This window comes from Linepithema humile, chromosome 1 (genome assembly GCF_040581485.1).
Source record: "Linepithema humile isolate Giens D197 chromosome 1, Lhum_UNIL_v1.0, whole genome shotgun sequence".
In the NCBI taxonomy this organism is placed as follows: domain Eukaryota; kingdom Metazoa; phylum Arthropoda; class Insecta; order Hymenoptera; family Formicidae; genus Linepithema; species Linepithema humile.
In genome coordinates this window covers 11,962,100-11,976,571 of record NC_090128.1, presented here as the reverse complement: position 1 = coordinate 11,976,571, position 14,472 = coordinate 11,962,100, and the positions used below count along the sequence as shown (strand labels likewise).

General features: G+C 35.1%; 2 protein-coding genes and 1 long non-coding RNA gene across 14 annotated transcripts in view; 1 reads left to right on the top strand and 2 right to left on the bottom strand.

The window, feature by feature from the left end:
• HisT (Histamine transporter) overlaps window positions 1-14,472 on the top strand; it is a 59,088-nt gene that overhangs the window by 28,393 nt on the left and 16,223 nt on the right. The gene's annotated exons all lie outside the window — the stretch shown is intronic.
• The window catches only part of LOC105671981 (Myosin-7a binding protein), a 36,219-nt gene that overhangs the window by 19,862 nt on the left and 1,885 nt on the right, over window positions 1-14,472 (bottom strand). For 3 of the 4 annotated variants that reach the window (XM_067354444.1, XM_012366567.2, XM_012366568.2), the window contains exons 3-6: window positions 4,619-4,807; window positions 4,279-4,391; window positions 3,262-3,420; window positions 2,977-3,060 (exon numbers count right to left, since the gene is read on the bottom strand). In XM_067354444.1, coding sequence (XP_067210545.1) covers window positions 2,977-3,060; window positions 3,262-3,420; window positions 4,279-4,391; window positions 4,619-4,807 — 545 coding nt within the window. Of the gene's footprint in view, window positions 1-2,976; window positions 3,061-3,261; window positions 3,421-4,278; window positions 4,392-4,618; window positions 4,808-11,286; window positions 12,478-14,472 lie in introns of those variants that run through there. The other variant, XM_067354188.1, reaches the window with a different exon arrangement.
• On the bottom strand, window positions 5,133-11,165 carry LOC137001244 (uncharacterized). Its single transcript, XR_010891328.1, has 2 exons — window positions 7,337-11,165; window positions 5,133-7,243 (listed from the first exon to the last, which is right to left on the bottom strand). It is a non-coding gene; the product is annotated as an uncharacterized lncRNA (long non-coding RNA).

Genomic DNA, 14,472 nt, shown 5'->3' with positions numbered 1-14,472 from the left:
ATGGTTCAGTTATGCGAACAGCGAGTTTTTATTTGTCTTCCAGGTGGAACCAAAAGAGTCGTTCGTTCGCGCGAAAAGCAAAAGTAGCTCGGGTTACGCGAGGTCCGATCTCATTTCTCGGAACAAGTTTGGTACGAGTTCCCAATTACGACAGGATATTCGCGACATTTTAATTCCATAAATTTCGCGACGCTAGCAACCGGCACAATTAATCGATCGTAACAACGTAAATGCCATTTCGGCTCGCGGAAGGGTCGTGGAATTCATTTTTATTATTTGCGAATGTGTGATAGATTAAGTTGATTTCGAGTCGATTTTGTCTCAAGTATAGATACACTCGATAAAACTTTTGACTGCTTAATGAATAAAAATGAAAAAATTTTTCAAATGTGTCTTATACAGCTCGTAAAATATATATATTTACATGAACATATTTGAATAAGTAAAATATGTTTGAATAAGAAAATGTGTAATCATGTTTTTGCCGATATGCTATTTATATATTCTTGAAGCGCGTCGGACACGTAGGCGATTATCACTTGAAAAGCATCATAATTATTCGCCATTTCCTTCGTGATTTCCTTCAACCGACGGATCGACTAATCAGAAATCTATCCTTCGAGCAAGAAATTGCGATGATTCATTCGTCGGAAAAAGGAACGAGATGCATTTGCTGCGATGCGTTTTAAATTACACGTCATTTCCGTGACAATCGAGTTGTTGTCACAAAACATCTTCGATCAATAAATGAATTAATCAAACTGAACATCTCGAGATTCCTCGCTTCATGATTAATTATATCTTTAAAACGTCTTTGAACGTCGGAAAACTTTAATTTTTAATATTTACTTTCTCTAAAATTTTACTATGATAATCATTTGAATTATCAAAAATTTGCAATTTGATATTAAACAGCCTGTCCTTACTAGAGCTAATGTGCACACTTTTGCTTTGAGTTTTCGAATCTACAACAGAAACATTTACATTTATCTTCGAGGTGCCAAGCCGTTGAGGTTTAAGTTTCAACTTTCGCCATTGGGAATCCGTCGCTAAATGCCGATCAGCTTTCAGGTCTACTTTTTGAGCCGTTCAACTTTTCCTTTCTTCAACGCCCATAACATGCTATTGCCAGTAATGAAAGGCTGATCACGCGAGGGTACTTAAAGTACTTTTATGATCTAACTAACTGAGGAAAAGTTCTTTCTTTTACTGCATTCTACAATAATTTAAATTTAAAAAATAAAAAAAAAATTGTCCGGATACAATTTGGTTGATTAATCAAAGACGTCAGTATGGAGGACACATTTGACATGAAGCGTTTTTAATCACTCTTCTAATCACAATATCGGTCATTCGATTTTGGAGTGCTCCTCGAATTTGTAACCCATTTTCGCAGCGGTAGACAGGCTGTCTGGATTTTCGTACTTAACGGGATCGGTTAGACGTGGGAAGGTAAAATTGTGCGGGTCGAGCTAAGTAAGAAGGCTATACGACAATTACGAACGCGCTCTCTGTGTCTTTTACGTAATGGCGTCATCAAGATGTCGCAGGCGCAGGTATAATAATAAAAGTGCCTGGAGAATGACAACCGGTGAAGTGGAGTCGGAATGCATTGTTTTCGTCGTGATTATCGCGATAGTTAAGTAGTTAAGAAAAGTATGAGAACAACCATTCCAGCAGGTTTCATGAGGTACTTACCTATTTCTTTTTAGTATCGATGTCTGCATTCAAGAGAATGGAATTATATAAGTACATATTTTTTTATGCATGCTATATCCACAAATTGTAAATTGATAGAATACAATTGTGCATTAAAAACACATACACTTATTATACATAAGAAACACGAGAACGCACCTATAATTATATAATTATGAATATAATAATTAACCCGAATAATTATATAATTTAAGAGAATCAAGAGAATATCTGGATAATTATATCAAGAGAATATCTGGATAATTTGAGCTATTTTTTGCATTTGATGTGTGTGTGTGTTATAATTTATAAATGTAGACATGCACGTGCAGCAATGTCAAAAAATATGTACTTGTGTATTTTGAATAGATGTCGGGATATATAAGCACCTCACAAAAAACGCCGGGGGCGTATTGGTCGTTTATAGATTTCTCAAGCTGATGTAGTTAATAACTGCATCCAGTTATTAACTGATATATGCGTCATCAAAGCGAGGGGAGACTGAATGTAAATTTTAAGACCTAAAGGAAATTATATTTGTTATATACGTGCTTCTTCGTTCTTGTCGCGTTAAAATTTTACGGTTGCTATTTCTTCGATCTAGTTGTATTCAGTATTTGCTCACAACCAGTGAAATTATGGAGATATTCATATTTTTTTGTTGGTTTTCACATTATGCCATTAAAAAGTGACGTTGTATTTAGTTTCGTTCTCCCAGTCAACAATTTAGTTATGAAAACTTTTTTTACTTTAAAAATAGCGATTTTTGCAGTATGTAAAATTATATGACACGAATTATATTTATTTATTCACATTCTCAAGCTTTTGCTGTCTTATAAACTGCATTTACACATAGAATTTAATAACAATAGTGAAATATTATCGAGTATAAAAATGGTTTTGTTCTGAAAGAACACCTCTACAAACGCGTTATATATTTATGGATATGTCGCGAGTAATTACAATTGCGCGACATTTATCGAATTTTTCCAACAGTAAAGAGTAAAATCAAATTCCGGATATGACAATGCTATAAACTCGAAACATAAAAATTTAGGTCACGATGCTTATTCACAGACACATTGCAAGAATATTTCGATATTCTGCGAGATCAATTATAATAATGTGAAAATAATTTCAGATATGGAAAGCAGCAATTATTTCGCGTCATTTAATTTTGCAGGACTAAAAGCTTCAAAAATTCAAATAATAGAGAAAGAAACTAACATGATTAAAAGAGTATTTATCAAGCTAAATAGCTGTGAGTAAAATACTTACTTATAAGAGATGCTTCCAGGCACGCAATTAACCGAGTTAAAGCGGCAATCAGTGGCGGACGGTGCTCTTCCAAAAATTTATCGTCTGTGAATGATAATATTATATTAATTAAAATTTTATTATTTGCAGCATATTTTTTTTGAATATTGAAAATTTTAAATCGTATAATTAATCAATTGCATATTTCAACTATTAAATTTTTAAGTTTTTTATATTTTGCAAAAATCCTATCTCGATTATTTTATTCATAAACTTAATTGTTAATTATTGATATGAAACACTTACATTTGGCGTCGTTGTACAATCGATCGATTGGTGTGTCATCCACGCTATCAATGAGACCCTCGACTATCTTTTCAACGAAATTTTGAACCGCGTGCACCATGTATTTCTCTTCCCGATCTTCTTGAATTTGTTCCATATTCGGGACTGCGACTGCATGTCCTGGAAAATTGTCCATGTTTAGTAATCAATGTAGAGATTTTATTTCGAATGTAGATAGTGCTTTTTGTTATCATCTTTTTTAAAAAATCGAAACCGATTAAGAATGAAAATGTCAGAGCAAAGAAATACCTATCAAAGAAGTATCACAGCGTTATCAAATGTACGCAAATTTAATTGATCGTTAACAGAGAAGTTTACGTTATAAAATCACGAATGTCACGTAGTTTGAAAAAGCGTGTCTTCGGTGTTTAATTGAAGTATCACATATCACTATCTTGCACGTTCGCCGGTGTCGCGAAACTATTCGAAGCTGTACATTATCGCTGCCACTGCATCTCCTCAAATCGCACGACTTGTCGGCACGTCTGTCGCGAGACGAAGAAAAGTCGCTTTCTAAATCCTGGACCATATACCTCTGCGTCCGTTAGGTCGCTCTTTCCCGATCGTGCGCCTGATACGATTCACGTGACGGATCGCGCGGCGCGCACCAAACAATGAGCATCGTCGTGAGAGACTTCGAGCCGTTCTTACTGTTTAGTCTCCTTCCGTTACGCGACTCTTCTACTTCGCAATAAGGACGGACGTTTGCCGATGAAGCAGCACGCGTGATATGCAAAACCGCAAAAAGTAAGTTAAAACATATCAAAAATGTTGAAAGCATTGAGGCATGAATTCTATCAAAAGTGCGATGAATGAAATGTTATCTCGAAATATCATTTTTCCGAAACGTTTTGGACATGTAAAGATTTAAAGAGAACAATGCCGCTTGTATTTAAATGAAAAAAAGAGAAGTGAAGTGGGAAATTTTCGTGCAAAATATATTTAACACTTTTGTACAGGTTTTGCATATTGTTCTACCTGCAACATAGACTCGTGATTTGGCGGTACCGAAGACGCTGTGCACTTCCTCCTCTTCATTCGCCGCGTTCCCGAAAATATCGAACCATTTCTCATTCCTTCTCACCCACAATCTGCGAAAGCATAAGTAATTATTTACAAATAGAATTTTATTAAAAAAAGAGAATAATAAAATTTAGAAAAACCAGATAATTTATGAATGGTTTTAATATTGCACGTTTAACATTAGGACTTTCTTTTTTAAATAAAGACTTTAAAGTCTTTATTTTAAAGTCTTTACTTTAAAGTCTCGAAAGAATTATAGTATTGAGCGAATATGAACAAATATTGTCTTGCGGACCTTTGTTGATAACAGAATATGCAATGCCAGGCATTATCAGACGTGTCCCAACGTGAACAGGCTTTTTTGCAAGATTTTGCGCCGCAATCGTTGCAACGCACACCACGGCTGACTAGAAACGGTGCTAGGCAACAGGCGCAACGTCCGTCATCGATCTCTCGTTTCGTTTCCTCCAGTTTTGAATTTTTCCTGAAATTTTATTTCAACTTGAATTTCTATATCAAAAAGAGAACATCAAAGAGAAATTTGAAAAAAGAGAATAGAACATAGGATACGTAAATAATAAATATGAATGGATTCTTAAATTATTTAATTATTTATTTTAATCAAAAAGTTATTTTTGTGAAAACTTTGACTCTGATAATATTTTTAATTGTAAAAATTATCAGAACCATTTAATTTAGTATTAGTTAATATTAATTTGATATATTTATTTGATTGATCTTTTAATTTGCTCTGATAATTAATTCGAGTTACAAGGTTTTGTGCGTCTAAAAATGAATAAGACATAAACTTTGAAGAATATATTTATTTGAGGAATATTAATTATAAAATTAATAGGAAAATATTTTCTCTTGTTTGAATATTTATTTTTATTGCTGAGTGCTAAAACAATCTAATACAAAAATGTTTCCAAATGACGAAGTAAGCGACTCGTGAGCGAATCCATGATTAATTTTTGCTATAAATATATTTATACAACCATCTTCTGCATAGCATAATGGAAAATATAATCAAAATTTATGATTTACATTTTGAAAAGTGGTAAAATAATAATAAAAAATATCGAGAAATAAATACGTAGCACGTAGTAGTACTGAAATTTTGCATATTATGAATACTCAATCGACTTCAACTATACATTCTAGGACACGGTCATTACATATTTACAACGTCGTAACGGTATGAAATAACTGCATATATTGCATATACGCATAAACTACAATGTGCATTTACTGTACAGGATGAATCACTAAAGATATGACTCTTATTCTTTCAAATAATTTTAGTTTAAATTTTATAATACGTAATATTATCAAATTGTTATGTTCTGTAAATAATTTGATAATGTAAAAAGTGGACAATACATAAAACCTATCTGAATCGAACAAAAAAATACAATTTTCCGTTTACACATTTTTATACAATGACGAAAACCTATATTTAAAAGATATCAATATTCGTCGATTTGTTTGTTAAAAAAAAAATGCGTGTCACGCCGGTTAAAAAAGTTGTTAACAATTGAGGACATCCTGTACATAAAAATGGCTATACGAGGAATCTAGAGTAGATCTATAATCGCACGAGCCATGATATGAAAGAGAATGTAATAGAAAGTACTTATAAGTAGATGCGGGAGCAGCTTTATGTCGTAATAAAGCGTTTTTCTGCTCGTTTTTCTCGGTTATCACATACATTTAATTAAAAATTTGTTTGGAAAGTGGCAGAAGTAAAAAATATGAATACCGTAAATCAATATCTGTGTCATTCTTTTTTTTACTTTAAAGCCGCTAAGTAACAATATGCCAGTTCCGAAAGGTTATCAGAAATTTCCGTGATTATTTAAAGTGCGTAACATAATTTTATTTTTATAAGTGATTGAATATTGGAGCACAAAAAGTATTTGAAATAGAAAATATTTTTTATGCATGCAATATATATATATGGAACGTTACATTAAAATACACAAAAATTTTCAAGTGCACACTTGTGAAACAATCGATATAAATCACCATTATTACTAATTTGCTAACGATTTGTGCCTAATTGTCGTAACAATTGAAAATATCATTGGGATTTATTGAAAATCTGCGGTGTGATTTTATTTTCTTCTAAAAAATAATTGTATTTAAATATAAAAATTATGCTAAAAAAAATATTTTTCATACAAAATGTTACGCCAGACAACAAAACCTTTCACTTATGCCACTTTCGAAACAATTGATTAAAATTATTATTAAGGCGTGAAATCTTCGCGATCGAAGAACGCTGCGGCCGCGCTCAAAGGCGAGTGACTGTCCTCCTCCCGTTCCATATCGGTGGTGACCACTTTAACCACCACGACTTCGATGGTGATTAGGAGGAAGAGTACCATAAAGGTCGCCATGTTATACTTTTCTTGACCGGGCACGACCTTGTCACTCTCGATTAGGAGTGCCGAGATGAAGCTGGAGACGTAGGTCAGCATGTTGTTTGGAGAACGCACGTGTTCTTCGCACTTAAGCAGTAAGAGAGAAAAACAACGCTTGTTTTTCGTTTTCCGGTTAAGAATTATTCGTCCTTTTCTATAGGTAACAATTTTTATCGAAGTAAAAGAGGACTGTAAAATCAATTACGATGAATTCCAATCAACGTTGATTCAAGTGCGCGATTTTACACTAACTTTGAATAAATATTCCTCGTTCTTTCGTAAATTACAACGCAATTATAAAAACACAGATTTTACAATTAATTATAACGATTCAAATCAACGTTAATTCTCACAAGTTCCTCATTTTTTTTTCAATTCATGGCACTAATTGTAATATGAATGCGAAAACAAGATTTCATAGTTCTTCGCGATTATTTCCGGCCGACATTGGCTTGAATGCTTCCGGTGATTCCGCTGCTTGACCATCCTTCGTCCTGTGAAAATTGGAAGTATCTAGATACAATTTGCGCAGATCTTGCGAATTAATCACAACTTGACACGCGAAAGTTCTTTTGCGTCCTACGAACCTAATCCCTCATTTGCGCTGACGAACGCGGTGATTCGACGATTCCACATATGGTCGCGATCCTCGCTTTCCCCGGCGACTTTGTCGGTTCGTATCGGCGTTCCGATCTTCCACATACGCGATCCGCGACGATCGAACGTTCCTCGTGGCGTCCCACGCAGCAACACTCGCCGCGCACTCGTGCTCCAATTTTGCCAGTTACGCGACCGTAAACGTGGCTTTCGTAAACGTGCGATTGGCAGTTATGTAACTGTGCGCGACACAACGATTACAGTCGTTTTTAATCCGTGTTTTTTTTTTTTTTCGACGTGCGTGACTATGTCGTAAACACAGCTGTTATCGAGCGACGTCAACCATGAATTTTGGTGAAAATTATACAAACGCGAAGATTACTGCAATTAATTTCAACTTGATGCATTCAAGTTCTTTTCATCTTTGAAGTCCGAAATCCTTACTAGAAGTAACTTGGCTGGCAATCGACTATGCAATCCGGGACGAGTTTTCTTCGTTTCTTCCTCGATTTATTTTATTGTTCGTTATTTTAAATCATTTTTTCTCTTCGTTTCATTTCTGACGCGTTCATGGCAATTAAACGCATTTACTTCGATTTCTTCGTGCAATATTTTTAATTAGGTCGTTTCGATGTTTCTCTTCCTTCTCTATGTTTTCGCCTTTATTCGATCAATCTTGGCTATATCTCCTCTTGTTAATCCTTGCAATTATCTCTGACGTTTGATCCTCTCTGAGGTTAGTTAACTTCACTTTGCCCCGTTATCCTTTTTAATCTTTTCTCGGATGACTTTGTTAATTAAACCTCTCGACTTTTTCTTGCTTTCGCTTTGATCAATCTTGTCTCTATTGTCACTTGTCCTAGATTCTGACTTTCTCAGACTTCACAATTTCTTCTTCTGTTTATTCCTCGTATTTCGTCTTATTCAGGCGGTTCTTTTGATCAGTTTTCTTTACTGCATTTTTTTTATCATAATTCATATCGTAGTACTCTCACAATATATCAAATCCTGTTCTCGCTGTTTCTCACGCTTTGATCGACTCAGATAATCAAATTTTGATCAAATTACTTCGATCTCTCACGATCTTTTTTTTTTTGTTCTATTGATTTTATATCTTCATCGTGCATCCGTCAATTTATAATCATCTTCTCTGACGAAGCCGTAGATTCTTTTTCTTTAGCTTTTCACTTTTTTGGATCGCTCCTCACCTCGTTTACCTTGGACGATCTTTTAGATCTGACGCTTAGAACCTGTTCCTTTTTTTGTTTTAATCCTTTCTCACTATTTTGACTCGAGACGCTTATAACCCGATGACATTTTAATTCTGCGAAGTTTCAATATTGTTCCCTCAACTTCTTCGAAATTACTGTAGCTGAATTCCTTCTGTATTATATCTTTTTTACGCTTTGTTTTATTTTATTTTATTTTTTTTACTCCGCTCTTCTCAAATCCTCGTCTTCTTTTCGATTTTTTTTTTTGTTACGAACACAAACGCTGCTCAACACATTCTGGTCCGGTCTGTTTAGTCCGATATTTTAGCACTATGCTAAATATACTGCTCTAATTTTTAGCAGTATAATATAAGAACTGTCTTATACTTTTTTTTAGAATTTCTGTAAAAAGTAATTTCACTCGCGATGATGTTGACGGAAGTGCTAGTTCGGCCCGCGGTTTGGCCGCAGTATGTTAATTCGATTGGTGTGTCATTTCTGTGGACCACTCGCGTTACAGAACCGGCGCGATCGTACCTTCGTACCGGACTGTCGGCTCGAAAGTGACAGTGAACCGACGGTGGTCGGGGAAATTTAGAATCGCATGGCTGTACGCGCCGGGTTTCTGCCGATAGTAGGAGCCTTCGTCTTCGTCTTCGCGCGACAGTATTCCTTTCTCTTGCTCTTTTCCTCTTTCTCTCCTCTTCTTTTTATCTCTCTCTCTCTCTCTCTCTCTCTCTTCAACTGACCCACGTTGATGCGATTGATAGAAACTTTCACTGAATTTTGGCTGTCGCTGACGCGTTCAATGATGGCGAGATCAGATACTTATATTTTTATTCCTTTATCAACTAACTCGTCTTTTCGTTCTGTCACAAAGGCATCGTGTTGTGTTTACACGTCCATTACATTACACTGGAACGTGGTGGCGTAATGTAGAAAGTTAAATCGCGACGCACAAATATATACATGAATTTGAACTCGGAATAATAAATAAAGTATTGAATATTCATATATTCTGATTTGAGTTACTTTTCTTAGAATTAGATACATATTTATACAGTTAACTACTTTATAATTCCTTTATATTATTAGCGACAACGTGGCTTTTCCAATTTTGTGGTGGGAAAATTTTTCTCCACGCTGCGATTGGAGAACAAAACCATATTGCTCGGTTAATTTCTCAAGGGATTTGGCTCTAATGAATATTTAATTAAGGATTTGATTGCAACCCCAATATAAATAGGTCAAGTATGTTTTCGATTAAAATTTAAATCAAGTTTGAACGAAGTTGTTGCAGCGTAATCACACGTTGCACGATATAATGCATATTTTGCCTATTAATGATCTTGATATACCTACTTACATTTTTACAAATTTATTATGTCGTAAATTCTGTATCCTAAAAAATTTATATTATAATTTATTTGAAAAATTTATATGGAAAATTAAAAATCTACATTAAACGATAATAAAGTTTATTTCAAATGACTAGAATCGGCGATATGAAAAAATATTCTGCATAAAAGTCTTATTCTTTTGTATAAAAATTTTATATATGTTTCGAAATTTAATAACATTTTTTTATTTCGTCAAATAATTATTTCACAATAGCTGTAACATAAAATTATAATAATTTGCAAATAATATTTATTTAATAAGCTGCATGTTCGAAAATCATAGAGATGGAAAAATCATATACTATTCAATCTATAATTTATAAATTTAATAATAATTTTATCCTACCGTTGTAAAACAGATTTGTACCACTAGTGCTTCTCTAAATGGCACAAAAATCATTTACGTCTTCTAAAATTTATCTAGTATCTAAATTGTGTTTTCTTTTAAAGATAACGAATTCTTCGACGAATTCTATATAATCCGTTATCGTTATTGATGGAATACTCCAGAGCAAATAACTTTATCAGAAGAATATCAAATTATTTTGATGATCTCTAAAATACTCGCTTTGCCAATTTCCTCATTTCTCTACGTACGAGATACCGACGATTCGCAGCTGTGCTGCTGTAATCGGATTGTGTAACTTATCGTGTAATTCCCGGCTTCTGCAGCCGTCTTACCGTTTCGCATTACATAATAAACGCCTTTGCCTCTTCTGAACACGTACCGTACTATTACTCCGTCAAGCTTATTACGTTGATGACTAATCGGCCCTTCGCTCAAGCATTATTTATGTAGGATCTTTAAAAGCAAATGGTATGTGTATGATACACACACATAAAAGGATGACGTTAATAGCGGTGAAAGTACGAAGTAATAAAGTGAAAAATGTTTGCAATTTATGAATACATAAATCATTTTTCATCAATTAAATTGTTTTAACTTTATCAAGCAGATGTTGCGAAGTACATCTGATATTAGTTTTGCTTAGAATACAATCATTTTGAGAATGTATTTCAAAGTTCTTTCGATTTTTGGAACTTTTTGATACATGCTTTCTAATTTAATTATATATTTTCATTTTTATGGCGAAGAAATTAACGAGAAATTCTTTACGCTTCAGAAGGTGCGTCGAACTTAAGAAATCGTGTAAGTAATACGATGAAAAATTGTAATTTACCCAAGAGTTTTTCATAAGAAACGTGCAATATTTTTCACTATTATACAATCTAGTGTAATTGAATAAAACCTAACATTATGTTTCATTAGAGTAGTTTTGCAAGTGTGCAATAATTATCGTACCGAGCTCAGTCACTGTTCGCACTTACCGTTTCTCTCGCTTTCTCCCGCACAGAATCCTCAGAAAGAAATGTTTCATCGGTCGTTCGGTTCTTCCTCAGCCCGATCTCGCAATGAATACCGACGCGAACGCTTCGCGCTATTGTCATCGAGCAAAAGCGAGCGACAAATTCATCTCCTTGCCGAAGCTGTGTCTTTAGCTTTGTCTCATACGATCGAAATACTGCCCTAGTTTTCTATTTTTGCCTATCTCTGTTTATATTTTATTTCACACATATTTGGTCAGCGTCGCATCGAGTGTCTGTTAATTCGCGACTTCTTTCTTTCTGTGTATCGATTTGATATTAATTTAACATTTTCATTCCTTTTTTGGAGCGGCACTAAAAATTTCGAGCGATGGATTGGGCGGAAAAATGACAGTTGCACCGAGCGACTGATTTATTCCGTTGTATCTTAATTAGTTTTTGATTCGTTCTCCGAGCACTATTTTGGCAAAGCTTTCTATTTTTTATCTTCTAGAGTTTCTCTGGGTTCTCGAGATCGATAAAAATGCAGGTTTCTAACTCCAAAGAAAATTATTATCCAACATTGAATAGAAACTATCTATTTTAGTCACAAGTCGCATAATACGCGTCAGATCAAGTTTCTGCTTCTTACATCATCGTTCTTATTCAACAAACAATAAGACGTACTTCTAACTTTATAAGAGGATTGGTTTCGAGCATAATCGAATAGTAACTTTGTCGGTCCGGAGCAACGTCGCGTGCAATACACGCCGGGAAATCCGATTAATCCGAACGATTCCTTGCGCTCTTCTCGTCCTTACAATGAACGTCCTTACAATTTACGACGCGGTTTGTAACTCCGCGTACAATCAGTTCCGAGCATTGTTCCGAGTGATAACGTCACCCCTCAGTCCTCGATTGACGCACGCTCGCAAATCCGATCGATCGTTATCCGCCGCGGGGACTCGAAGGGCTAATATCCGCTGACACTTTCGGTGCTCGCGTGAAAGAGACCGCGGCGTGTTCATGCGAGCGTTGCACCGACAACTATCCGCGACAACGAGCATCCCGACAATGAGAGGAGAGCGCCGTTAGCGTTGGCGCGGATCCCCGGGTGTTCGGTTGTTCCTCTACGTGTTTCCGGTTCCCCTACGCGCCGCTCCGCCACGTCCATTGTTCGGTATGGCCCGATAGCGCGCGTCGGGGCCCCATTGTGCAATGGCCCGACGTTACTGCCATTGACGTATTTCCACGCCCCGGCCCACCACGTGCATCCTAATGACGCGCTGCCCCTTTCCTCTTCCTTCCCTCCGTTCTTCTTCCTCTCGTTCGCACGTATCGATACGTCGCCGATACGTCGCGTCACACGCATCGCCGCGCCATAAGCGCATCCGGTAACGCCGCGGGCCTAAACCGGCTCGTCTGCCGGGGTCGCGAGACCCTCACCGGGTATTTACACGCTCGGGAGCATTGCACGCTACATTCCTTCCATCGCGATCGCGTAATGCTAGATCCGAGGAAATATCTATGTCGAGTAATGTGCCATAAGATATAAAATTAATGTCAAACGAATGTAGGAAAGACAGTTCACTGAATTTGCAAATTGCAATTGGGAAACAGGATTTGCATTTTTTTTTAATGTTAGATAATAATTTGAGCTAGAGCGAAATGAGGTCATTGAAATTATGAAGATAATAATAGCTGTGCGATGGTAAAATTAATTATTTATTTATTTTTTATTTATTGAGAATCCTATTACGGTTATCGATCTGTTCAAGATTATTGATTAATTCCATTGGCTTGATTAATGCCGATAAGATTCTTTTATCAGCTTTACAATGATTATTTTATCATTGAAAACTTTTATTGTGACGATTTGAGTTTTTTCTCAATGATATCAGTGAGGATATGGATTATTTTACAGCTCTTGCTGTGAAGATAATTTAGGAAGAAGAGTTTTTTTACGTGACATAAATAATTCTTTCTCACTATTGTTTTACAAGTTTACTTCAATTAAGTTCATATGTGTCACAGAAGCTCATCAAATAATAAAGCAGATCTCTTTTCGAAATAACTCGTCCAAATATAAATGGAAAATATCGAAAGACAATACAAGAGAGCCTACGTCACTTTACTGTAACCGCTATTATAAGGAATGATACGCTGGTAACACGAAAAGTGAAATTAATTTTTAATCTGGGTCACCGGTAGGCAACACTGCTTCGTTATCTTACAATTCCAGCCTGCATTCGGTATCGATTTGCTTCGAATTAATAAGCCTGACGCGTTTCAATTTGGATGAAAAACGAGTTATCTAGTTGGCTGGCTGGCGTCACGAACGGTTCTAAAACAGTTACGAAGTAGCGGCCAGGCATTGTCAAGCTACAACGTTTATCTTCACCGACGGGCAACTGATAAAACTCTGAATTTGATGAACAATGTGAATGAAGACCCGTGCTTCTGTTTCCAAAATATATGTGTGATTATATTGCTTTAAATGCAGGAAATATAACTAAAAAAGCAGATTTAAATTGTTTAGAACGAACGTGATTGTTTTCCGTGATAAAATATCGCGACAAATAGCACATCGGCGAGATTATCATGAGACAACACATTTTTTTACGGAGTATTATAAAAAAGAACTTGAACGTTGACATAAGAGGCACGATAAAGAACGTAAGTACGATTTATCGATAAATCCACCGGTTAATCCTGGAATTTCTGAATTGTTATCACAGCATCGCTTTAAAATAAAACGTTTGATAAAAGAAACAAAAGAGTGAGAAAATATTTCCACCATATTTTTTGTTTGAAAGACTACATCTACATTTGAAAAACTTCTAAGACTTTAGGAATAAATAAGGAAAAAGACTGAAGAAAAGACTAAGGAAAAAGATTAAAAACCGGGATAAGTTAGGAATACAAATTTCTTAGCGCATTACAGAATTAAAAATGTCGAAAATATCAAAGTTATTACTAAAGTTTTTAATTTAATATTTTTTCCGGAATTTATAAACTGGAGAGAGTCTATTTATCTCCTCTCATATTCAAAATTCATGATCTTAAAATACTATTTGTAGTATAGAATTAAAGTATAGAATTAAAGTGTATAGAATAAAAAAAAATTTTTTTAATGTAAAACTTTTTAAATATTTAACTCACTTGCATAAATCTTTAATTTAAGCCTTCCTCTATGAAGAAGTAATTGAA